The sequence below is a fragment of the Diadema setosum genome, chromosome 7 (assembly GCF_964275005.1).
Source record: "Diadema setosum chromosome 7, eeDiaSeto1, whole genome shotgun sequence".
In the NCBI taxonomy this organism is placed as follows: domain Eukaryota; kingdom Metazoa; phylum Echinodermata; class Echinoidea; order Diadematoida; family Diadematidae; genus Diadema; species Diadema setosum.
The window spans coordinates 26820709-26846316 of NC_092691.1; the positions used below are offsets into that span (position 1 = coordinate 26820709).

Genomic DNA, 25608 nt, shown 5'->3' on the forward strand with positions numbered 1-25608 from the left:
GTAAAACAGAGTGGTCCTATTAAAAGCTGGGTCCCACCTTTTATTAAGACCTCTTTGTTTTTATTTCAGCCCTTTCAAAACCAATTTTCATCAAGTAAACTTTGAATTCCTCTTATAATTGTATGCTCTTTCATATTTCAGATGGGGTTTTGCATTATCTCTCAAAAAAGTCGGAAACCTGAAGCCCCTTCTCAACCAAAACTATATCATCCGTTTAATACCCGCAGTGGGCCCCACAAGGATTTGGCTCTTTAATGATATAGTTCCTCACTATGTGGTGCACTTGTCTCTTACAGCAAATGTACAAAACTGCAATGGTCAGGGAGAGAACTTCAAATCACTGATACCGTCACCATGGCTACCGCATCATCAGTGACTCCAGAGAGCCTGCGCAAGCGGTTTGGAGGGCTGACTAACACACAGGACAGCATCCAGACCCTGTCATACTGGATCATCCATCACAAAAACCACTATCGGCAAATTGTGGATTCTTGGCTGGATGTCATCAAAGAGTGTAAGTCCAATTTTTCTGTTATTGAACAGTAAAAATCCCCCCCCCCCCCCACCCGGAAAAAAAGAAGAAAAAAGATATTTTACAAATTTACTCATCTCAAATTGTATCTTTTGGTTACAGCATGGACCTACTACACATGGACTAGAAACGAAGGTCTTTCCCTGATCCAATCATCACCACTGCCACCTGATTATGTGCATCTTAATGTGTACATTCAGATGTTTGGACAATGACGATTGTGCAATCATGCATCACACTGACAAAAGAACTGTTTCCCTCATTGCAGTCCAATTTTGCTGAGGTACCTTTTCAGGCTCAACTGCCTGTGTATAAACACCAATGAAAGGGAGCAGCAAACCCGAAACATGACAGTTTTCTTGGGCAACATCACAAAACTGAAAATTACTGCAGTGGACACTTGTGGACAAGCATGTAACATGGCTTAATGATAGGACATACATGTCATCTACGGTTACTGTCCATGTTAACTCTGCAACAATGTGCGAAAAATTTGGAAAATTAGATTACAAATCACAACCCACCAGCCAAAATAATTGCTTTCTCTTGTAAAGTACGCGCATCTCGCACTTGAAATTACTTGAGCGATTATTCCCCAATGTACACTACAAGTGCACATGCATTTTTCTTGATTTAAGAGAATAAGCCAGTTCGGGGTTCCACTTTGAGCATGAGCAGAAAAAGGTCATCAGTACCGGCAGAGCATGTTGGTTTTTTATTCACTGAGATAAGCATCTGTGATGTAATGATTATTCAAGTGATCATTATGAGTGGTGCTTGCTAGCACATCCACCTGACAGCAAATGCGGTATTTGACAATATCAATAGAAAAAGATTGTTAATACATTCAATGCGAAATAATGAAATGGATGCTTTCCAAAGTGCTAATTGATGGATCATTCTGGTCACCTGGTCTACGCAAGTTCATTCTTTCTTTGAACATGACTGATGAATTCCATAAATTGTTACGTCGGGGAAATACCTTCTCTCGCTTGAAAACTCGTGGAGTGCCTAATCAACTGAGAAAGAAGAAAGGTCATTTGTACCGATGTGCCCATGAGCTAACCCCGAACTGGCTTATTGTTTACGCATGTAGTTTTTAGATTTCTCAAAGCGTCGTCATGTTTTTATCCAGGCTGCCTGTCGGCGGTGATGATAAGATCAAAGCAGGAAAGCATGTTTAAAATGCTTTTGTGCCACTTTCAACAGAAACAGGTGCATGAATTAATTAACGAGCGATGAAAGTCCATTTGTAGTAGTTCCATTGTTACAGTATAGGTGACTGAGAGCTGTATTTCACATCTTCTTCTTTTTTTTTTTTAATTCCAGAGTTGTGTTTGTGTGTTTTAATGGTAAGATCAAACAGCCATTATGTACCAAAGTGGAAAATCAAGTTATTCTTCTTTTTTTTTAATAAACCATGAAGTGTCGTCGGAGGAATTACATTTCAGGTTGCCTGTCCATCCTTCTATCTTTCCATCCTTCTGTCCTTCCATCCGTCCGTAATCAATTTTGTGGACAGCGTAACATCAAAACTGTTTGAGGTATAACATCCTAATGAAACTTAACATCAGTATGTAAAGTAGACAAAGTTGTGCCTATCAACTTTTGGATACACATGCACAAGGTCACTATTTCCCCATTATCTCAGCAGTGCCTTGGATCTTGATAAAGATTCTCTAGGAAAAGTTTTGTGTCATGGGGTCAAAGGTCAAGTGAAAATGCTAAAATTTCACTTTTTTCTCCCTATCAGAAATGGCTCAAGGTACATGTACTTTTATGAAACTTAGTCCATATGAATATACTGCTTGACAGTAATTATCTTAGGAATTATGGAGTCAAAGGTCAAGGGTCAAAGTTCAGGTTAAAATGTGTAATTCTAGTTAATTCTGAAATAACACTGTTTCTCCATACCTTGGAGATTACTCAATGCATAAACTTAATCAAAATATGGTGTGGGTATATTATATGGGTTGCCTGCACAATGATTCTTTAAAGACTCATTGTGCAGGTAATGCACAAATAGCGAAAGATTTGGCCATTGGTTCAAAGGTCAAGTGAAAATGCTTAAGTGTCATAATGTTTTTTCCATATTTTGCATGCAGCTCAAAGGATTGCTATGAAAATGGATGTTTCCAGTTACTGATTATTTGAAGAATTGTTGGGCATGGGGTCAAAGGGCAAGGGTCGAGCGTCAAGTAAAAATGCTCAAATTCCCAAACACTCATCCTCTTCAACAATTTAGCCATTCGTCCAATGAAACATTGCTCAAGGAAAGTAAACACCCAATACATTTGTGACAAGCATGTCATTTCAATTTTTTGCCAATATGTGTAACACATTGTCATTGTCATTGTTGAGATATACTCGAGACCTATTGGGAGAACCATGTGAGCAGAGGCATACAGCTTGTACCAGTCGCCTATGGCGACATTTTACATTGAAGTTTGTTTGAAGATTGTTCGTAGCAGAGATGGATAAAAATGTTTAAATCCTTTTTGTTTGAATATTCCTATGCAAGAAGACATCACATACACTATGACATCTTTATGTGTATCAAGCCTGTGAAATTTAAAGGGAAGATAAACCCCAAGAGCAATGTGGATTGAGTGAAAGCAGCAACATTAGTAGAACACATCAGTGAAAGTTTGAAGAAAATCGGACAATCGATGCAAAAGTTATGAATTTTTAAAGTTTTGGTGTTGGAACCGCTGGACGAGGAGACTACTAGAGGTTATGACGTATGAGTGGACAACAATACCGAGAAAATATAAAGAAAATTCTACAAAAATCCATTTTTCATGAAAATTACAAATTCCATCAACTTGATATTGACATATGTTAGGGGTAGCAATTATTCCCCCTGCTTTCTGAAAGAGGTTGGTCCATTGCTCTTTCATAATTCTAGAAAAGTGAATTTTTGTTGAATTTCCTTTATATTTTCTTTGTATTGCTGTCCACTCATACGTCATATCCTGTAGTAGTCTCCTCATCCAGCGGTTTCACCACCAAAACTTTAGAAATTCATAACTTTTGCATCGATTGTCCGATTTTCCTCAAACTTTCACTGATGTGTTCTACTAATGTTGCTGCTTTCACTCAATCCACATTGCTTTTTGGGTTTACCTTCCCTTTAAGGCGCAGCACTGGCATTTCACACCACGGTGCAGGCTATTTAGAGCAGAAAATTACTGAGATGCTGGTTCAATATAATCATAAATCTAATGCCAAACTCTCTTTTGTTTCCTTGTGTAGGGTTTGATGTCTATAAAATCATTTCTAGACTGTCTGGAAAGATACTGGTGTGGTTTAAACTTAAATTTAATTGTCATTATACAGTTCAGAACCAGGCAGATTTACAGAATTGATGGACTTGGGGAAAAAAGAAATCAACAACAACAACAAAACCTCATGGCTTCTAACTCAAATTTCACGATAGTCTTAACTCTTTACAAGAACCTTTCTTCATCTTAAAACCTTATCCATAGCAGAAAATGGGTATAAACTGAATGAAAATCCCTCTTATTATCTTCCTCAGTTTCCATTCGGTTATGCTTAGGACTCCTCCAGCATGAAGTAGGATACTGTCATGTTCTAATTCCACCTAAATTTGAGCTTTGAGGAAATCCAGCTTTCATTTCACTGTAAACGCGCAAAAGGCCAAATGTGGGGTCAAAATCGGCCACGCATTTGGCCAAGCTCTGGAGGTAGTCTCGGCTGCGGCTCTGCTGCAGCCGAGCCCGGCCGAGCCCGGCCTTTTCTCACTGTAAACGCAAACTTGGCCAAATGCGGTACCAAATTTAGTCTGGCTTCCAGACCCTCTGCCCGTACTATTTCGCTATTCAGGATATTAACCCCTCAACATCGAAAACTAGTATAGTTTAAGGTGGTTTTGTCCTGCAAAGGATTTTTCCTTCAGCAAAGGCCTTTGCCAAACGGCAACTTCGTCGCCACGGAATCCAGTTGGCAAAGGGTCTGGAAACCAGACTATACCAAATTGCGTTTGTTTACAAGCAGAGCGCCACTAGGACAAAATATTGAAAGGTTTGAACTAAAAGCCCAGGCCGAGCCCGGCACTGTAGACGGACAGAATTGTGGGGCTCGGCCGCGGCTCGGCTCAGCCCTGCACTGTAAACGGGGTCTTATGGTGCATTTATCAACTCTTTTTCTCAGCAGAAACAGGTTTTCCAAACGGCTTTCAGGGAATTTTTACGAGATGATAAACGCAAAGCTGTTTTGAAAGCCTTTTCGGAAAGCCTTTTCGAAAGCCGCAAATTTGTGCTTTCCGAAACAGGTTTCCTAAACGGGTTTCCAGAAACCTGTTTCTAGAAGCCTTTTGAAGCGAGATAAACACAAAGCTGTTTTGAAATGGCTTTGTACTGCAGTTACGAACCATGCATGCCTTATATGACCTCTTCTCGGGTCAAATTGCGCAATGCAGCTGTGCAGTGACAGGCCAGTTATCGTGTTCGCGAACAGTTGATAAACGCAACAATTTTGGAAGCCGTTTCTAAAGGGCTTTGGAAACGGCTTTTGAAAGCCGTTTAAACAGGGGAAAGATGATAAACGCAGCCTTAGATTGTGTTTTTTTTCGGGGGGGGGGGGGCTGATATCTGTTTTATCATTTTTTTAGACAGCTTTCTACAATACAGTGTATAATGCTTTTCATGTACTAGTATTCCATCCAAATTCAATTTCACAAGAATTACCCACATATTTAGAGTGGTAGTCATGTTGTGATTTCTCTAGATAAATTTTGATCATGTTGCGTTTGTTTTGTTTGTTTTTCCATTTGCAGCATCCTCTTCTTCCACCAAGCTCACCCTCCTGTATCTTGTGAATGATGTGATCCAGAACAGCAAACGGAAAGGGACCACTGTCTTTGTGGATGCCTTTAAGAATGTCCTGGAAGAAGCAGCTTCGATTTGCAAGTAAGTCCCTGAAATTGAGGCTCTTTGAAAAATTCTTGATATTCATTTTAGTCAAAATCTAGTCTTGCTTAAGGTCTCAGGACCAAACGACTGACAAAGAAAGTCAACTCCATTGTTAGCGTCTTCTGAATTGAACTTTTTATTCTCCCTGTGCAATGGACATGGATTGTTTTGGGTTTTTTTGTTTTTTGTTTGCATTGAGGTTGTTCAGAGAGAAAATAGAATATTTGTCATTTACAGATTTAAAGCAGTGGTATATTGTCTGACCAACGTATATATGAGACCCGCTACAACAAAAGGATCAAAAAGTCCGGGGAGGAAAATTTTCTGAAAATGGCATGAAATTATTCCCTTACTCTTCTACTTTAATTTCATATATAGCACAACTCATAAGATTACTTGATTGAGGAGATATCGATGATTTTATTAGCGCATGTCAAGTGGTTGTGGGAATCAGAGTTTCGAGAAAAATGCCTTCAAAGTTTTCGTTCCGACGCTATCATGATCAAGGGGAGGCGAAACAGTTTTCACCGCTTGACAATAGAAGGTATGCTTCTAGCGACCTCTGTGATGTTCATTCAAGCTTAGCGCAAGCGGTCTACCCACGACCAATCAGTAATCAGGATGCCCAGCACTGACCAATAAGATCACTCCCTCGTTGCTAGGGGCGGAGTCTAGCTGCGGTGCTAAATCCAAACCTTCGGACATGATTCTATTACGCTGAAGGTCGGACAATCATGGCCCAGAAAAATGCTGATTTCTTAGCTTTCCGTTGATCATTTAGCTTCGAAATTTCGGCAGATGATAGACAAAACATTAGACTACAAAATTATGCCGAAAGCAGAAATCCGATTGTTTTGATCAATTTTGATGATGTGACTTCAAACTCGATTTCTCGGCTCAGCTGTCAGCAACTTTAGGATCCTTTTGTTGTAGCGGGCCATATGGAATATGCCAGTCACTTTGAATTTTTTTTTTTTTTTTAAATTTCAAAACATTTACTGGTACAGTGTGACAGAGCTCACATCATTTGGATTGTGATTTTGATCTTCATTTCAGTTTTATAGAAGCTGCATAAAAGTGTACATGCAGGCAAGACTCCTTTTCAGACACATTGATATATGTTATTATTCCATATAGCAGAGCAGGTATAAGGCACCGATAATAAGAAGTACAGGGTCACTGTGTTGGGGTAACCAACTGCGAATGGAATAGTTACAGCAAAAACTTAAAGGAAGGAACATGATGAGGAAATTTCCTCTAGTATTGTGTAAATCTTTCCACGGTCTACTCCTCAAAGTAAAGTATCTGCTTGTTTACAATGTCATTTCTGTAGAGAAATCAGTTATTAATACAGTCTTTGCCTAAGAGCAAAATGTATTCAAGTCTGGAGCAAGTTGCAAGTTTGATTTTTTTTTTTTTTCAGTATTGATAACTGAATCACTATACCAAGCAGATGTACAAATGCACATTCATTTGCTGTGATATTTTCTTAGGGAAGATGCCATCAAGAAGAATGTCTTGCGGCTCTTCAAAATCTGGGGAGAGAGAAAAGTGTATGAACTTGACTTTTGTGACAAGCTTAATGCAGCAACAGGTAAGCAACTGCTTCAGCCTTGTTTCTTCAGGGGCTTCATTGTGTGATTAGAAGTTCTTGTACTTCACATCATGGGGCACAACCAGTACATGTATCTAGGGCTTCAGTGTGGTCTTCGACAGTAGTAAACAGGCATGCAGTACTCCACTGTAAATCATCATGAGTATTTCTATTTTTTGTTATTCACTCTTTCCCTCTGCAGATTTAACAGTTCTTTTCCATGTCCTTTCATGCAGTACTTTGTATAATTTGTCAATGTAGGAGCTAGTCAAAGCCTTTCTGTGCATGAAGTGGGTTTGCTAACCAAAATGAAAAACTTAGCAGTCTGATAAATGTTTTGACCTAACTAAGAAAGACAGCAGTTTATAGCATACCATACCTCACCATTTCTTACAGATCTATGAATAGTTACCATATGTCTTCATGTATACATTTGCACTTTGAAGTCTGAGAGAGTGTACACGTATGTGGTGCTCGCCCATGCTTGCAAAGAATGTTCATATTTTGTTAATGAGCTATACTGCCTTTTGGATTTCTAGTCCAGAAACATGAACTGTACTGTGGTAGTTGTGAGCAAATCAGTTGGCTTTGTTTATCTTCCCTGTTAGACAGTTTCGTGGTACCCATGAGTATATGTATGTATCCTTCTGTTACAGTTACCCGTATGTGTGTGCGTACACTTCTGTCACATGATTTTCCTGACTGGCTCTTGTCAGAATAAAAGGACAGCAGCATTCTTTTTGTATCTTTTCTTTATTATTGAAAAAAAAAATTAACATTGCATGTTAAAATGTAATACGGTATCATATCTTCATTCGAACGCTAGATGTGTGCTCTGCAAATCTGTCATTGTATGTGCATGAGCAAGAGAATTAAGAAGCAAGATGGTGTGCATATTAAATGTTTTCATCTATCAAATTTTATATGTATATGGGATTTTTTTTTTTTAAGAGAAAATCGTAATACACATATCACTATTTGCCCTCTGGAGTTTGCACCTTGTGATTCTTTTTGTTTTTTAATTCTTTCTTTCTTTCTTTTTAATGAAAGCACCAGTAAGTACTTCCAATGCCTTCATAATGTACATGTTTCTCTCTTTTTCCTAGCTGTTTCCAAGAAACCTCCAAAGCCAAAAGTGGATGCAAAATTCCTGGAAGAATTTCAGGTATGAACTAATTGTGTGACTAATGTATTGTATGTCATGGTATATTTTGTAGTGTTTGTACATTCATGGATTTCACAACTGGACTGATAGTCACGAATTGAACATTTCGAAAAGATATTTCCACCCGTAACACAAATGACCTACTGTCTTCAAGGAAGGAAAACTCTAAAATTTCCTCCAAAAAAAAAACAAAATGAGCTCACATAAGGTGCAGTGTAATGGTTATGTCACTGGTACATTATCAATCACCCATATTCAGGCACTACATTTTCCTCACTTCTTGGTTTGTACGTATTGAAACAACTAACATATGTTTGTGTGTTAACAGTAATTGATAGTATTAGTACTGATGCCCTGACATATCCCATTTGCAGACATTATGTGCACTTCCCATGACATTCTAGCCTTGTATTGTGCTTCAGTCAATGCAACGAATGCTGTAAAAAGCTAAATCATGCCATAATTCAAGTATGCAGAAGGGAATTTCCTTTGTCATTTATGCATTAATTCCCCCGAAAGATTATTCTCACCCCCAGTCACTTTCAATTCCTGTGTTGCTTTTAGTCATACCTGTGTCTTGTTGAGCATAAATTTTGTGTTGATATTTACAGAAAGCTAACAAACGGTTGATGTGGGATCCTCAGATATGTACATTGTAATTTATGTCCGAGATATTTTACTGCAGTATTTTGCTGCAGTATTTTGCCTATACCTCATTCCACGGGTTTCATTCGTCCCTTATACCTCCCAGCCAGAGGAGGTGCCAGACGCCATCGAGGAAATCACAACTTTCCAGGATGAGGTGGAGTTCAAGTTCAAACAGCTGTCCAACATGAATCTCGATGTCACCAGTGTGGACACGATATCGCAGCTGAAAGGTATGCGTATGATTGTACAACTACTGTAAAAGTGGACCTTTTCGCATGGGTAAATCTTTCGTGCTTAGTCAGGTGAGGTGAATTCCATATTTTCAATATCGTGGACAGTCACAACAATTGAGTGAGCACTTCAAACAGCTCACCACTGCCATGGCAGTTAAGAGCTTTGGCAGCATATACAGTGCTCACCCATTAATCCGGAACCGCTTTAGCGGGAACCCCGCTTAAGTGCAACAAAACTTGATGAAACAAATTTTTCATGTGGTATTTCCACCACTTAATCAAAACCATGAACTGCTTTGTTGGGACAAATCTGGCTGAAACACTTCCATTGTTCGCCATTGATGTCTGAAATTAGTTAAGTAAATCCTTAGAGATAATTGCAGGGATTTTATTTCCGTACCAGAAGGATTATTTTCTCACCAGATCCCGATAGATTATGGCAACTGTAATCTAAACATTTGCCGCTAGGCAGTGTGACGTAGCGCAGAGGTGGTCATCTTATCGAGCGTCGTCAGCGTACTGCTCGTGTACTGTACGCCTTCATTGTGATATGGAGAGTCACCTTCCCTGCATGCGGCTCATGCTCTCAGGGTTCATGCATAGTATGTGTGTGTGTGTGTGCTTGTGTGTGACAAGGGAGCATGAATATGAGAAAAATGTGTTCATACGATTATCGCAATCAGTGTCGTCATAATGTGCATGCTGTTTACATGTTACAGCAGCATGTGGAAGTTAGCATAGCTGCCTCTTTCTATGCATTAATAGGGTCTACAGGCATCGTGACTTTATGTACCTTGAACTCTAAAAAAAGGGTTATTTTGTGGATCAAATGAATGAAGGTTTGTCCCAATGAAGCATTTGCCAAAATTATGAGACTGCTATGTCTTATCGCTGTTTTGTGTCTGTGTGTCGTAGCGCGCGTATACCTGCTGCTGTGGTTATCGGCGGGTTTGATAACTGCATGGTTTAGTGTAATGCCCACATACTGGGCTTCATGTTGTGATGTTTACACGGGCCAATATCAACCACCGCTTAAGCGGGAGCACTGCTTAAACGGGAGAAAAACTTGTCTCCCGACCCCTCCCGATTAAGCGGTGAGCACTGTACTTCGGAAAATGGTAACTGGTTTGCATTGTGACAGCAAAATTATGACACACTGCAAATTTTGTTGCCCACTCTGTTTCTACTCTAAGTCGTCCCTTGCATCACCACACATCAGCTACCTATAAAGGTGGATGATGGATCACCAGGCATTACCTTGCATCACCCTCTACACGATGTGTTTCTACTGAGGAAAATTATGAGGTGTTACCCACATCACTGCGCATCACCTCTAATTTCTATCATTCAGTGGAAACACACCCCAAGTGCTTGTAGTTATGTGAATACAATGTATGTATGGAAAATATGACTGAATTCATTCCCTCCTCCCAACTCCTCAACACAGACCGAGCGGGTGGGAAGCGCTTCTCCCAGCAGTTTGAGGATGCAGCTGACAGGCTGGAGGACTTTGTGACCGCCCTGGAGAAGGAGGTTGAGCTGAGGAAGCAGCTTGTGGATATGCTGGAGAAGAGTGAAATCTTCTACGAAGCTCAGATGGGGGAGGCCAAAATCGTTGCAAATGTGAGCATTTATTTACTTTAATTCGACTAGGGATCTCTGCCCCTACCCCAAGAGGATGCTAGGGGCATTATGTTTTGGGGTTGTCTGTTTGGCTGGCTGGCCATCGTTCCATCCATGGGTTCATTACAGATTTCATCAACAGGTGAAAGGAAAACCTTGTGACATATTTCTGTAATGCATTTATCAGGTGTGCAACATGAGATATGTTTTTCTTGTGTAGATTTTGAGAATAACTTTCACAGTCAAAGGTCATTGAACTTTGGCTGACAGTGTCAATTTCTAGCCTTGACTTCAAGTGACAATGTGTAATGTTAATTTGAGGTGATAGGAAGGATTGAAATAAACAGACACTTTATTCAACACAAGTGGCGTAGGTTAAAGGTCAAAGATCACATCAAGGTTGAAAAAAAAACAACAACAACAAAAAATCTCTGATAAGTTCAGATTGAAATATGGTTAATGGTCATATGATTTGGCAGGAATGAAAGATATAAACAAACACTTTTATTGTTGAAATGACATTGCAAGCACAGATGTTCAGTTCATTTGTTATTTAATTTTAACTTAAAAAAGTATATATATATATATATATATATATATATATATATATATACATATATAGATATTATTTCAACCACTAGTTACTGCTTGGAATATGTGATGGGAATGTAATTTTGTGAAAAGGATAGGAATTGATTTGAATTTATATTTGTCACCCAAAGGGCTCAAAGGGAAATCCTCAAAGCCCATGGTTGATGGACTGTACCTAAATGTGATTGAAAGGCCATACCTTTAGGTTGTATGTAGTGGTCAGCTGACTGCATGCTGCAGTTAAAATTGTCTCTTAACCCCTGTTTCCATTGCATGCATAGCTTTCAGATAACCCTTTGTCGCAGTGTGTCAAAATGCTGGCCCACTGTCATATCAATATGTATTGTAGAGCACTCTTGTTGACAGTATATATGCGTAATAACATGCAGATTTCTCGCTCACTGTGCTGTGTAATCTTTGTTAAGACCGAGATGTGTTTTTTCAGATGGATTTGATGTCAAATGGTAAATCTGCAAAGATTTTTCTGATTGTGCAATGTGTTCATTCATACAAGTATGTACAGGTATGTCACCTATCCTACTGTTTAATTTTTTTTTTACTTACTCTCTAAGCTTTCATATTTCTGTGCGATTCCCTGCATCTTCCATCTCAGGCTTACAAGAACTTTGGCACACGAGTGACAAGCCTCAAGAAAAGGCTTGACGACTACAAGAAGGTCCTCCCAGAGATGGATTTGAGTCCACTTCCATCACCCTCTTCCGATGCCCCCTCGCCAGGTATGGAAGAAGTTTTGATCCGAGTATCAACATCCCACTGCAGAATAAAAACAATAAAGGATTGATTCCTCTATTGTTACTTCCTTGAAGCCTCAAGAGTACACCAGCATAAGTTTTCTTAAAAGGTTGTAAATAATTAATAAAAAGTAGATCTATAGCAAGCCACGTCATGCAGCTTGAATTGACCAAAGCTTCATATAAGAAATGACATGTCTATACACTCAAGATGAATTTTTTTTTCATACATTTGTACATACCATAACAAGACTATTAAGTGTTTTGATTAACCCTATTCTAACTGGGCTATTTGAGACCAAGTTTTTACTGGGGGGGGGGGGGGGTCAATTTGACCCCCCCTTCAGATCTCGGCCGCCGATCGCGCGATCGCCGCAAAATTTTGCCTGAACATAGAGCCGGATGTCAACTACAAGATTACATGGTCATACAATAGAAAAATTTTGATTTCATATTTTTTAATAAATTAATTATGCAAATTAACACATGAAATCATGTTTTCACCTATAACTCCATCAAAAAGACTGAAGGATTATTACATTTTTGTGTCAAAGTTCCTCAAGACACATCAAACAATTTTCTTGTAAAAAAATAGTGCAATCAAAATCATTTTCTTTTGTTTTTTATTGTTTTGTTAATTTCTTATGTATTTTATTGTTTTTTCGATCTTTTGTTTTCTATTGTTTTTTTGCCAAAATTTGTTGGAGGCACTTTTTCAAGCTTATCTACATTAGAGTTGATTTATTTCAATGGCTAAAAGTTGAAATAATCTAATTTATATCAATTCAACAAAAAAAGACAGTTTGCATTGGATTTGCACACGAAATCATGAATTTGAGCGGTTTTCGGGTTGACATGCATATGATGCACCACGCGCTACCCCGGGGTATCGTAGTAACCCGGGGTACCACGTTGTGTAGCGCCATCTCACGTTCACTCGAGTACAACCGCAGAGTTACTGCGTTACGTATGCGCACTGTACTGACCCGTGGTACGGTGCGATACTCAGTATAGCGCTTCATGCACTGACTACACGCACTATTATAATAGCCCGCTAGCTGTGCCAAAGTTACGATCTCGTAGACGTAGTTTCGATCCCGTAATTTTGTAAGCTTTGTGCACTTTGTGCCGAACAAAATATCCTTTCGCAATTAGGATCAAGCTGCAAAAATGCCAGCAGGTGATGGGGGCTATGCCGCACTGAAAGGAAAGGGCCGGAAAAGAAGGAAAATTTCCAGAGAGGAGAGGCTGGAAAAAGTTGGGGAAGGAAGGGGCCGCCGATGTTCTGGAGGTGTTTCAGAAGGCCAGTGACGCCGGGGATAAGGCGGAGGCAGATGGCATTATTATGACCCTGCTGGCTCAGGGATTAAGTGAGAAAACTACAGGATGAAGAGGGTTTTTTTTACAAGAATAATGGCCATAATTGAATGTTGAAGAATTAATCACACACAAAAAAATTAATTTCCCACTTTTTGGTAACCCAGGGTACAGCCCTAAAAAAAAAAAAAAAATAATTCAACAAAATGGCCGATTTTTTTCTGGTACCCCAGGGTACCATTTATGTCATCATATGCAAAACATTGCATAACTTCAGAACGGTGTATCCGGACATCACAAATTTGGTCTCAAAATATGCGGGAGACTCAAATGAAAAAAGTCGTGGAACGACGCGGCAAAATCTTTGCGCGTTGCGAAATCGTGGCGCGAAACGTCGAGGGGGGGGTCAATTTGACCCCCCCCCCCCCCCAGTTAGAATAGGGTTAATCGTATGGAAAGCACTTTGTTCTCTGTTTCAATGACTTGCTGCAATAAGTGACTTGCACAATATTTCTGACAAGTTTGCATTTCTTTACAACATTGTTTTATTCAGAAGTGTTGGACATGTTTGTGTTTGTTTGTGTATGTGTTTTTTGCTTGTTTGTTTTTGTTTTGTTTTTGTTTGTGTTTTTTAGGCCTTGCAGTCTTTCACCACAAGTGGTCATCCTTGTAAAAAAAGAAAGAAAGAAAGAAAGAGAAAAAAAAACATGTTGTTACTGACTGCTTTATTTCATTCCCTGCTTTTAAAGAAGCATTGCAGGGTGATTCAAACCCACTTACCCTGGTATTCACTTGTCCTTGGCAAGTGAAACTGCTGGCAGGCGAGTACGGGAAATTAGGCACGTGACTGTTCAAAGTATGGGGCCTTATCTCAAAAGTCCATTCGTGGAAGTGTTCAAAATATCGTCTTTTAATGCCCTGCATTTTACCCTTCTGAGCGTTTGTTGATCTCGCTTGGCGTCTTGGTTTCCTAGGGGCCACCCCACCACAGGAAGCTGACGGTGTCAACAGAGACCTGGAGGACATGGAGCTCTCCGAAGAAGAGGATGCTGGGGGACAAGGGAAAATCATTGGTAAAAAAAAAAAAAAAATCTTTTGCTGAGAATCAACTTCAGAGAGATTGCTGTTTTAAGACCTATTCATAAACCAGGGGGCATTTCATGAAGCATTTTGTCAGACATTTTTGCAGACATACTGTTGAAAGACAAACTAATGAAATCCTTGCATCTGATTGGCTTCGAGCAAATTTATCAGAAAAAAAAAAAAACTCTGACAGAATGCCAACTGGTATTTTTTCTTCATCAAGATTAAGAGAATAAATCTTTGAAATTTAATTTTTGTTTTTAGATATATTAATTTTTGTGATTTATCATGTGTAGTTTTCTGATTTCTTAACCAAAACAAACAAACAAACAAACAAACAAAAACAAAAACAAAAACAATTTCCTGCAAAGTATGTCTCTTGGTCTGCAAAAGTTGGCAGCCAAGATAAAGATTTTTTACAGAGCATTCCTAAACTGCATGGGCAAATTTCCTCTTGATATAAACTCAAAGTTTTTTTTTCGGGGAGGGGCATTGTAAACAAAGTGGCTTTCAGAACTGAAACATAGACAACATGGGAGTCACAGTCTTTTCTACATGCAAAGTGAATGGTGCTTGACCCTGTTGAAATCACTTTGCACCAAGAGAGATGCCTTGCTGTAGCATCATTTGTGTTTGTAATCCACATTGATATATCTATAAAGAGTTTTAGCTCAGCCTTCACACTTTAGCTGGAGCAAGTTTTTGTTTAGATGCCAATTTGCGAGGAGGATACTGACCCATGCTTTGAAATTACTTAGTTATTATTTTTTTTTTGGGGTTATTACCATTATTATTATTATTGTTTTGTTTTTCTTTTTTTTTTTCTTTTCCTGTTCCCATCAACCAGAGGCAAGACATCCTTTCATGCACAGTGTTTGTAGTCTTTAACTTGATATGTGACTTGTATCAATTTTCCAGCTGCTGTTCCCACAAAGTCAACGAGGCATTCACAGGCTCTAGGGAAGAAAACTTCTTTGAATTCAAGTAAGTCCAGCCAAGTGACTATTTTTATGCCTCTGCCACACAGTGTTGCCGGAAGCATTATTTTTAATTGATTTCTTCTTGTTTCGAATTCAATGAGCTTGATCTATTTTCTATTTTAAAGAAAACTGTTCAATGCCATACATTTTTATTTTTAAATTAATATCCTAACTTTAAAAAGGAGAATGTCTTGGTCACTTGATGCAAAATTTGTCACTGGCTACATAATATTAATTTTTAATTTATGTAAACTGTATGTAACATATATGACTTGATATTCACAGGTACAGTTGTTCAAAGTTTGTGTTTCCCTTTTAGAACTTTGAAAATTAGATTCTTTTTTAAACTGGCATATTGTAGAGTTAGGTAAATAATAGAACTTTCCTTTGAATAATAAAGCTGGAAGCTCCTTTATGATGGGTACAACAATACTAAAGATTTCCAGTGAATTTATTCAGACCCTGAAAAAAAAAAATCCAACCTCTATTCTCTGTGCAAAAGGGGAGCATATTCCTGAGTGACCTGAGGTTAGTTTTTTATTTTATTATTTTTTTAATCAGACATAGAGGGTGTGTACAGTTCTGGTTGAGGTGAGGATTTAGCTTTTAACGTTTTGCGAGATATTCAGAAACCTCTTATGAAATATGAAATATGAAATATGCATGTAATTTTAAGAAGGATTCAACGTTTATTGGTGTGCATTGCATTACTGTAAAAGATGTCCTTGTGTGCATATTATTGTGCAGTTGTCAGGTATTGTTAGCTGATTTGATTTTCCTCATATGTTCATTATTGAAGCAAGGGTGCTGTAATGACAGGAAGAAATCCAATCTGTTGAAATAGATATTCTGACAAATGACGGACCTATTGAGCGCTTTCAGTGGCTTTATTTGTCTTGGTTTTTTTTGTGTGTGTGTTTTTGCAGGAGCCATGTCGAAAGCAACCAAACGGCATGCTGTGGCAGATAGGGCAGCCCCTGGTCAGAAGATTTCAGTCATAGCCAGCAGTCCCACTTTTGCTACAGCTCCCACGTCTGTTGGGGAAAAAATACCTTCCCTGTCTCCAAATGTACCTGTTCAGACTCCTTACAGTAGCTCCTTTGACTTCCAGCCTGCCTCCCAAGGTCAAAATGTTGTGACAAGTCAGGCACCTCAAACCAGTCAGCAGGTGTACACGCCAAGTATGACCCCAGGCTACACCCCTCAGGTCTCCACATCCTACCAGCCTCCGACTACAGGTGCCTACGACCCTACTGCTGGGATGACCTATACCCCTGTGGCCTCAGCTGTTTACAATCCCACATCAACCACAACCTTCAACAGTGCAGATTCAACTGGATACAGCTCAACAACAAGTGCTTACACACCACCAGCAACGCAGTACAACCCTGGGGTGACGGATGCATACGTGCCATCTGCACCAGCGGAGTCGACCACTTTTGTGTCTGCTGCTTCTACCGTTTCATCAGTATTTGCTCCTACAGGTGTACCAAGCGTTACTACTTATGCACCTACAGCACCTGACGTGACACCACAATATACCCCAACAGTGTCATCTGTTCCACCAGCATACACCCCAACAGAGTCCACAGCTGTGCCACCATATACTCCGACCGCACCAGCTGTGGCACCAGTGTATCCTGCAACAGGCTCGTCTGTGTCGACTGCATACACGCCTGCAGTATCAACAACATATAATCCAGCAGCTCCCAGCCAATATAACCCTGGAACAGCAACTGATTATGGCCCATCTTCACCATCCACATATAATCCAGCAACTGCTTCTTCTTACAACACTGGAAACTCAGCAACATACGCATCGTCTGCAAATCCGTCGTATAGCCAAACGGAGTCTACAAACTACAGTCCTGTGGCATCCTCTGCATACACCCCTCCTGTTACTTCTGCTGGAAGCTCTATGTCATATTCCTCTCCAACAGTTTCATCATACACGACTACAGAAACACCATCAATGTACAACCCTTCATACTCTGCACCCTACAACCCCACACCCACAACAGATGTACTGCAGCCCCAACCCACAACATATCCAAATACATATGGTGGTGCAGACTCAACACAAAATGCTTATGAGCCCTCAGGTGATGCATTTGATTACAGGAATACTCAGAGACCACCTGCATCCGAGTACAAATTTGGCCAGCCACAAGATGAGGAGGTGATGCGCTCAGGAACGCCATTGAGAGATGAGAACTCGCCACAGGAAGAGTCACATACGGAAGTGGAACCAGCAGGTGGCATGGCATCATTGACACCTGCCCCATCAGAGCCACCTCCAGTTCCTCAGGCAGTACCACCAGTGCTACCAGTAGACATGCCTCCAGCAGAACCAAGAATCCTGGGCTCCAATTTTCTGCAGAATGCTGCCCCATCTCTTGCAGCCAACCCAATGCAATTTCTCACCAAGCTGATAAGCAGTAGGAGCATTCCAGGAGAACCTCCCAGATTGTCCAATTTCTTTAGCAACCTTGGTACTGTTGCACCAGCACCAGGGATTGCCATAGAGTCTGACAGTGAAAGGGATGTGGAATCGCCCCCGCCACCTCCCCCACCAGTAAAGAAGGCGTTGCCAAGAATTTTAGTGGATGATAAGACTCCAGGGAAGCGTGTTACTTCAACCAATGCTTTTGGTCGCAGGAGAGTTGAAGTTGACAGGCAGAGTGAACCTGAGGAGGACGAGATGGATGTGGACCCGGAGGTTGAGGAGAAACTTCAGAAAGCTAACCAAGCTTTTGGCATTGGACACCTAATGACACAGCTGGCTGGAAATCAAGAAGAAGAGGAGGAAGAGGAGGAGGGAGAGGATGGAGACATACCAGAGGAGGACGATGAGATGTTTTTAGGGACCAATGTGTCACCAATTGCTGTAGCATCTGCTAAATCACCTTTTATGCCATCAAATGCCCAAACTGCAATGGTTTCCAGTAAGTATTCTGAGCCACATGGAAAACCAGGTGGGTCAAGTACAAGAGTTGTGCCAAAGGTCTCGTCAGCCCCATGGATACCCATCAACCAAAGCCCAGTAAGATTATTGAAAGCAGATCTGGAATCAGCAGGCACATCATCACCATCACCACCGCCACCTCCTCCTCCACCGCCTCCTCCACCCCCACAGGCTGCTGCACCTCTGCCACTTGACGCACAGATAGTGACATCACTTCCTTTTGCAGCTATGCTGCCCCCTCCTCCACCTCCAGCTGCAAAAGAGCCGCCCCCACAACCGGAGCCGATACAGCAAAGAACCACATGTACCCCCTCGCCCATTGAAGCAGTACCCTATACAAGACAGTTGTCAAATACTTCTGTGAGTAGTGATGAATTGTCCAGTGAGTCACAGCCAATAATGACTATAGGCAGTGGAAGTATCCAACCGCATAATTTTAAAGTGGAGCCTGTACCTGTAGTTAATCAGCTGTCAAATCCATCCCCAAGGCCCCCTCCTGCTGCCCAGCCAATTCGTTCAATCATCAGTGGTAAGCCTGTAGAAGGGCAGAGAATCAGTGTAGTAGGCCAACATTCATATGAACCCCCAAGTGGACCACAGCCGGTGCCAGTCCTCGGACATTCACCAAGAGTCCGAGGGCGTTTCCCTGGGCCACCACCTGGCCCCCCACCACCAACGGCCAGACAGCTCTCAGGGTCAGGCATCCGAGCTCCAGGCCCACCCCCGGGTCCTCCTCCAGTCAGTGCCAAAAGAATGCCCAGTCAGGAGTCTTCGGAATCTCTACCCCCCGTTTCACCTCAGCAGTCATTACCTCCTCAACCAACAAGTCCTGTTTTGCAACCTCCAAATCCTGTTTTGCAACCAACGAGTCCTGTTTTGCAACCTCCAAATCCTGTTTTGCAACCAACAAGTCCTGTTTTGCAACCTCCAAATCCTGGTTTGCAACCAACAAGTCCTGTTTTGCAACCTCCAAATCCTGTTTTGCAACCAACAAGTCCTGTTTTGCAACCTCTACATCCTGTTTTACAACCCCCTAGTCCTGTTTTACAACCCCCAAGTTCTGTTTTACGACCCCAGAGTCCTGTTTTACAATCCCAGCCGTCTAACGTCACAAGCCCAATGCCGCACCATCAGCAGGACCCTATGACAGTCAACCGCATACCAACCCTGGTCTCACCCACAACTCTCGCTCCAAAGATGCACGTCAATCCGGCTCCAGAGCCAGTCCCACCTTTCCCACATTCGAACATTAAACCTCTGAAATCAATTCTCAAGCGATCGGAGCCAGCACCCATTTCTGAACCACCCTCCCCAATCAGAAATATGAATATGTCCGTCTCCCGTGATGCAATCCACAAGATTCCAGAGCAGCAAAACCTTATCACAATACCAGTTGTTGGCGGGTCCAGAGGAGTAGGAGGAGGTGACGAAGGTGACATGAACGAACAATTTCAGGAGAGGCGTCCTTTCCACAGCAACCATCCCAGGCCCTACAATGCAAATCGATACAATAGGAGCCCAAGCAGGGACCAAGAGGAGCCGCAGTTTATCCAGATGGACTATGGGCATGGGAAAATATCTGCAAGTACCATGTCCATTCAGACTCTGAACCGAGAACGTCTCACATACCAAGAGAAATACAGGCCTGACCAGTTTCAGCCTGAGCAAAACTATGACGATAACCAGCCTCCACGGCGCTTTGATCATCACCATCGCTCCAATCAGGAGTTTCGGCATAGGGGGCGAGGTGCTGGGCGCGGTGCCGGGCGCGGTGCCGGGCGCGGTGGCAGGCGTGGCCATTTCAGACCCAACTTTAGGGGTCATTCACCTCAATTTCGGCCCAGGCAAACATTCTTTTACTAACAGTGAGGAATTTGGAGTTTATCTCCTTCCATTTGTTTCTAGTTTGTGTGTGTACAATATTTTGTCGAATATCAACACTATACATGTGTACCACATACATATTATGTACTTTGTTATTAAAGTACTTCGGTTACAATTGGTTTCGATGTTTTGCATCTTGTTCGATACAGTGACAAGGATGAATCTTCACAGTTGTTCACAATTATTACTAAGCCATTGCTGAATATTGTGACAAACATTGGCTTTATAGAGAAACACTTGAATGTTGAGTTTGTTATTGAAAAGTTCTGATGTTCTTCTTTGCAACTTTGCCCATGATAATTACGCTTGATCTTCATTGAGAGCCTATTCCACGTATGAGAACTGTGTGAATATTAGTATTCAAGTGACAAGTTTAACAGCTATATGAGCAGAAAGAACAAAATTGAATTGAGTTGAATAACAACACAGTTGTTGATCCTGCACAATATCATTTGTTAGCAGATTTATGTGGCTGAACAAGAGTGATAGTACTGTCAGCACTGGCATTATGACTTCGGACTTCTTTACAGTATAGTACTTGTCCATCTTGAATTTATTCACTGATCATAAATAGATCGTGCACTGGGGGGGGGGGTCTATTGAAAGAAAATTTGAACTCTAGTAATGACTTCAGTGCACCTGTGCATTAGCTGCCATTGGTACAAAAAAATGTTATAAACCTCTCCTTCACAAAGATTATACTTGCATCAGCCATTTTGTGTTGCTACATTGTGTACCGTATAAGATTTATATATATATATATATATATATATATATATATATATATATATATATGTGCCTCTGTTGGAGATAAGAGAATTGCTTGTTTATAACATTTTGATAAATTTCTGTTATTTTAGATATGTTCTGCTTGGATTTTTGTCTTTTGAAAGTGTCCAAGTCAATCTGTGCAGGAACAGCACTAAGTTGCATATCACAAGCAGTTTTATGTCCATGCTGTCTATTAGATAAGAATGGTTGTCAGAAAGTGACAGTAATTTCAGTTGTAATAATGCTGCCCACATGCATGCAAATATATTTTCCACCTTCTTGATAGGGAAGGTATGTGGGTAGGCACATCTGTTGTCCTAACCATTGCAGTCCATTTTAAGTTTTCAGTTGCCATGCCCCGTTTCTGGCCTTTCTGTGTTCCCCTTTAACCCGTTGAGGACGGTTTGATTTTGCTACAACACGCCTTTCCCATAGACACCTGCCCGAGTATACTTGGGACTCGTCCTCAACGGGTTAATGTGACACATCACTGGGTAACGTAAAGAGGTTAATGATTAACTCTTACATTGGGTTTGAAGTCTTTTTATGTTTCAGTCAGTCTGTTACAATGAAAAATTCGAATTTTCAGAGCATTCAGCCTTGCGCCAGGGCCCTTCACATTTGTTTAACCATACTGACGTGTACTACGCAATTGGGCACAGTGAGATTTGTGTAACACGGAAAATTGTGTTGTACAGAGAGCATTTTCAATGTTGAATGCATACAATTACAGATGTTTTGGATTGGAGTATTTAGCCAGAAATGGTTTTACTTGTGAGGTCAAGCCAAACATTATGGAGGGATTCATTCATTCTTCTGATTTTTTTTTTCTGTCTTCTCAAAGCTATCCTAGTCTCAACTCATATGTTTCTATCTAAAAAAAGATCTGAAATTAATCACGGCGGCATATACTCTCCCCCCCCCCCCTTTTCTTTTTCCGTGAAGGGTTCAAGTAAATGTGAAAAGCCAGGACAAGAATGCTGAGCATTTAGTAGATATGAAAGGATCATGCGGGAGCTTGTGAGAGGTGCATCTAATTATGTTGTTGTTCATTATAATATAGACAGGGCTCAACACAAACTTTTTCTGTGGTTCGAGCCACTAATATCTCTATTTCAAATAAAAGGAACCTTAACCGATCCATTTCCGATCCTACTTGCCCAGTCAGGTCACCAAAAGATAAACTTTTTAGAAATTTAGTGGCCTGATTTCAATGTTTATGGTGGCCCAAGGCCACCAGGCTGCTTACTGATATCAGGCCCTAGTAAAGGCGAGCTGGTGGCCTGGTATCAATTATTTGGTGTCCCAGGGCCCTCGGGCCGCTGCTGATATCAGGCCCTAGTATAGGCAAGCAGCAGTTAAATGAGATGATACAATCATTCCAAATATGTAGCATTCTTATACAACACATACACTTCGAGGCATAATGTCATGTTAAAAGAATTAGTCCGCATACTAAAAAGACCGTTTTGTCAGCTTATGCCCTGTCAGAGTTTTCATGGTGTCAGGATACTGGCGCCTTTCTGGGAAGAATTTTATATTATTTTGTTGTTGTTGTTGTTGTTGTTGCTGTTGTTTAAAGAAGTGAAGAGCATGTGGTTCTCTCAAGGAATTGATCATGAAACCGATGAATCTCATAAATGTGAAATGTTTGCATGGTCTTATAGCAGTATATGCCCTTTTGAAATATTGTGGAATTTAAAGTCTTCAAGTGGCTGTACGCCAAAATGCCTTTAAAAAAAGAATCCTCGTGTTGATGTACATGTTCACGTATTTGATTCTACCCATGCATAAGCATTTCAAACTCTTTAAGCTGTATTTGAAGGATCTGCTAGTGCAGGAATTTTTTAGAATAGTTTTGGCATTTACAGTATTGATGACCTTTTAAAGTGATTTATGCAGTCTACACAGCATTTTCCTGGAATATGTTCACAAAATCATGCAAAATTGAACTTCTGCATGAGTTCTTGTTTTTTGCCTATGGAGCTAAGGGGAGATCTGGACTACAGTATTTGAAAGTGTTGATTTTGGCATATTTTTTGGTATTTTTTTCTGCCACTTTTTTTGCCAAGTCAGTATGATCGAGGTCAACTGTATATTTCCTACTTTTTTTCTTTTTTTTGTCAGACACATCATGTCTGTGTGCTGTAAAGAATGCCATCTTGTTTTTCTGTCAATATTAAAGGTAATATGGCACAACCGTATGCATCTCTCATGTATGGTGTCACATTGTCTGTAGTTTCATACAGCCACACGATGGCATAGGGTCAAGCGAATTATTTCCTGCATGGCCCTTGTAGACCTGTCCCCACTGACCGCCAGCCCACCCAGAAATGATGTCTGTAGTGACACTACTCCATAGCATGACAGGATTTAATGATATGAAGAAAGTCATTGCTTAATTGATTAATTAATTGGCGCTGCTTATATGTTGGGACTAATTTACCAGTGCAAATTTCGTTTGAGTGTTTTTTTGTATGTTGCTGTTTTTTTCTTATCAAATTTTGGCTGTGGTTTAAATATGAAAAGACTGCAGAGTTTCAGGTGTATAGAGGGTTAATGATTGAGCATTTGCATGTCTCTTGGGGCTGTATTGCTATTCATGATATGAGAAAGCATGCTGTGCTTTGATTACAGGTGTCAAAAATCTCATTTTCTCTTTCTCCCCCCCCCCCCCCCTTTTTTTTTTTTTTTTTTTGTTCTTGGTACAATGGAACCTTATTATACCAAGGACCTGAATACCTTTACAATTAGCTTGTTAAATCAAGGGGTTTTTTCACCATATTAGGGCACAAAATCACACAAAAAAATGTATGATCTGCAAAATTACCTTGTTATAAACTTATGAACATTCTTTTCAAATAGATTTTCTGTTGACAGCCATGCTGTTCAAATCATTGAATGCGTGCAGCAAAGGATTACAGAATACACATCTACAGCTGTATGACTGTAGTAGAATATACTGTACTGTAGTGATGACATTTTGGTAGATTGTATCAAAACCACATTCCAATCAAAGTCATTCATACATTTGCTGGACATACCAATATTGCTTCAGATATTGCGGGCAGTTGTGGCAAAATATTCAGATTGGAAGGGAATTTGTGTACATCACCTTGAACTATACTGGAACACACACACATGCTGATCATGAGCTGAGAATTGAGTGGACTTGTGACGAAAATAAGATCTCTGGTAGAAGACAATTGTAGTTTGAATAGATGACAAGTAAAAAGAATATCAAAACAATTTATAGTCCTATTAATGACACTGACATGTAGAGGAAGTCCTAACATATAGTGGAGTAGCAAATTATTCACATCCACTATAATTGCTTTGTTGCATCAATATTTTGTATATTCGATCACAAATTTAAAATGACTACAGAAGATTGCACTAGAAAAGGTTTGGTTTGTGTTATGCTGTCTTTGAAATAAGTAGGTTTCAGAGTGGAGTTTCAAAATATACACAATTCTCTTAATTTTTATCATCTGGTGAGCATGGTGGAAAAAAACTGATTTTCATCATAGAAAGTTAATATTTTTTGTCACTCTTAAATGAACAAATGGCAAATCATAATTGGGCTTCTAAGTCACCCATACAGATTAGTAGCAGTGCATTTATGTTTTTGACAATGAACTTTGAATGAGATTTAATTTCACTTCAGACAAATTTTCATTTGTGAAAGCCTTGGTAATGAATTTAAAGAAAGCTGTATAGTACGTAAGTGCAATATGCAAAATGACAGATGCTCTTGAAGCTCAAAGTGTGCAATCCCAGAAACAAGATACATTATACTTCTCTTGTTTCATGCTGTATCCTTTTAGTACAAGTTTATTATTCATTGTTGGTGTTTAATAAGGGTGAGGACAATAATTATTTTCTTTCATTTGAGCCATTTATTGTTCATATGTGATTGTACAGTATGCAGGGGCGGATCCAGGGATTCCGTAAAGAGGGGGCGCGTTTACAAAATTAAAGGGGGGGCGCACGCACCCCTCCCCCATTTTTTCTTTTTATTTCTTTTGTTTCAACAAAAAATAAAGGGGGGGGGGGGGCGTGCGCCGGTTGCGGTTCTCCCTGGATCCGCCACTGGTATGTCCCCCCAAAAAAAAATTACAATCAGATTTTTGCATTGATAATACCCAATATGATTAAACTGTCTAAATGCTACTTTAGGGTCTTAAAATATAACATCTTAGCTCTATTTTTGCAGAAAAACCCATTCGAACTGGTTAAGTGGTCACAGAGAAATGTGGATTGTTGTAAAGCATGTCATGAGTCTGATTCTTCCAAGTTTAGCACTCCCATGCTCTTGTGTGTGAATACAATAGACAGAACTTGGAGGGAAGAGATTCCTGACATCCTCTACAAAATTCCTCATTTCTCTTTGACCACTGAAGCAAGTCGAATGGGGTTTTCTGTAAGATGTTGGCAATGAGTTATAGTTTCATACTCTGAAATTGTATTTGGACTGATTCACTATTCTCAAAGCTATCATTGTGGAGGGTAACGTAATTTTTGGGGGGACATTCG

The 25608-nt window shown here is 40.2% G+C and overlaps 1 protein-coding gene across 1 annotated transcript; it reads left to right on the forward strand.

The window, feature by feature from the left end:
• Positions 1 to 300: 300 nt before the first annotated feature.
• LOC140230492 (uncharacterized) lies at positions 301 to 20884 on the forward strand. Its single transcript, XM_072310647.1, has 10 exons — positions 301 to 514; positions 5331 to 5463; positions 6960 to 7060; positions 8167 to 8225; positions 8977 to 9103; positions 10554 to 10729; positions 11934 to 12057; positions 14364 to 14462; positions 15391 to 15456; positions 16379 to 20884. Exons 1-10 carry the CDS (start codon positions 355 to 357, stop codon positions 20278 to 20280), a joined length of 4947 nt encoding a protein of 1648 aa, XP_072166748.1. The 5' UTR covers positions 301 to 354; the 3' UTR covers positions 20281 to 20884.
• Positions 20885 to 25608: the final 4724 nt, after the last annotated feature.

What these genes read in the sequence shown, in the direction of transcription:
- LOC140230492 (XM_072310647.1), top strand. Translation starts at nt 355, where the DNA reads ATGGCTACCGCATCATCAGTGACTCCAGAGAGCCTGCGCAAGCGGTTT. An exon ending in GCTGGATGTCATCAAAGAGT is followed by an intron (nt 515 to 5,330) that starts GTAAGTCCAATT and finishes TTCCATTTGCAG; the next exon opens with CATCCTCTTCTTCCACCAAG. An exon ending in GGGACAAGGGAAAATCATTG is followed by an intron (nt 14,463 to 15,390) that starts GTAAAAAAAAAA and finishes TCAATTTTCCAG; the next exon opens with CTGCTGTTCCCACAAAGTCA.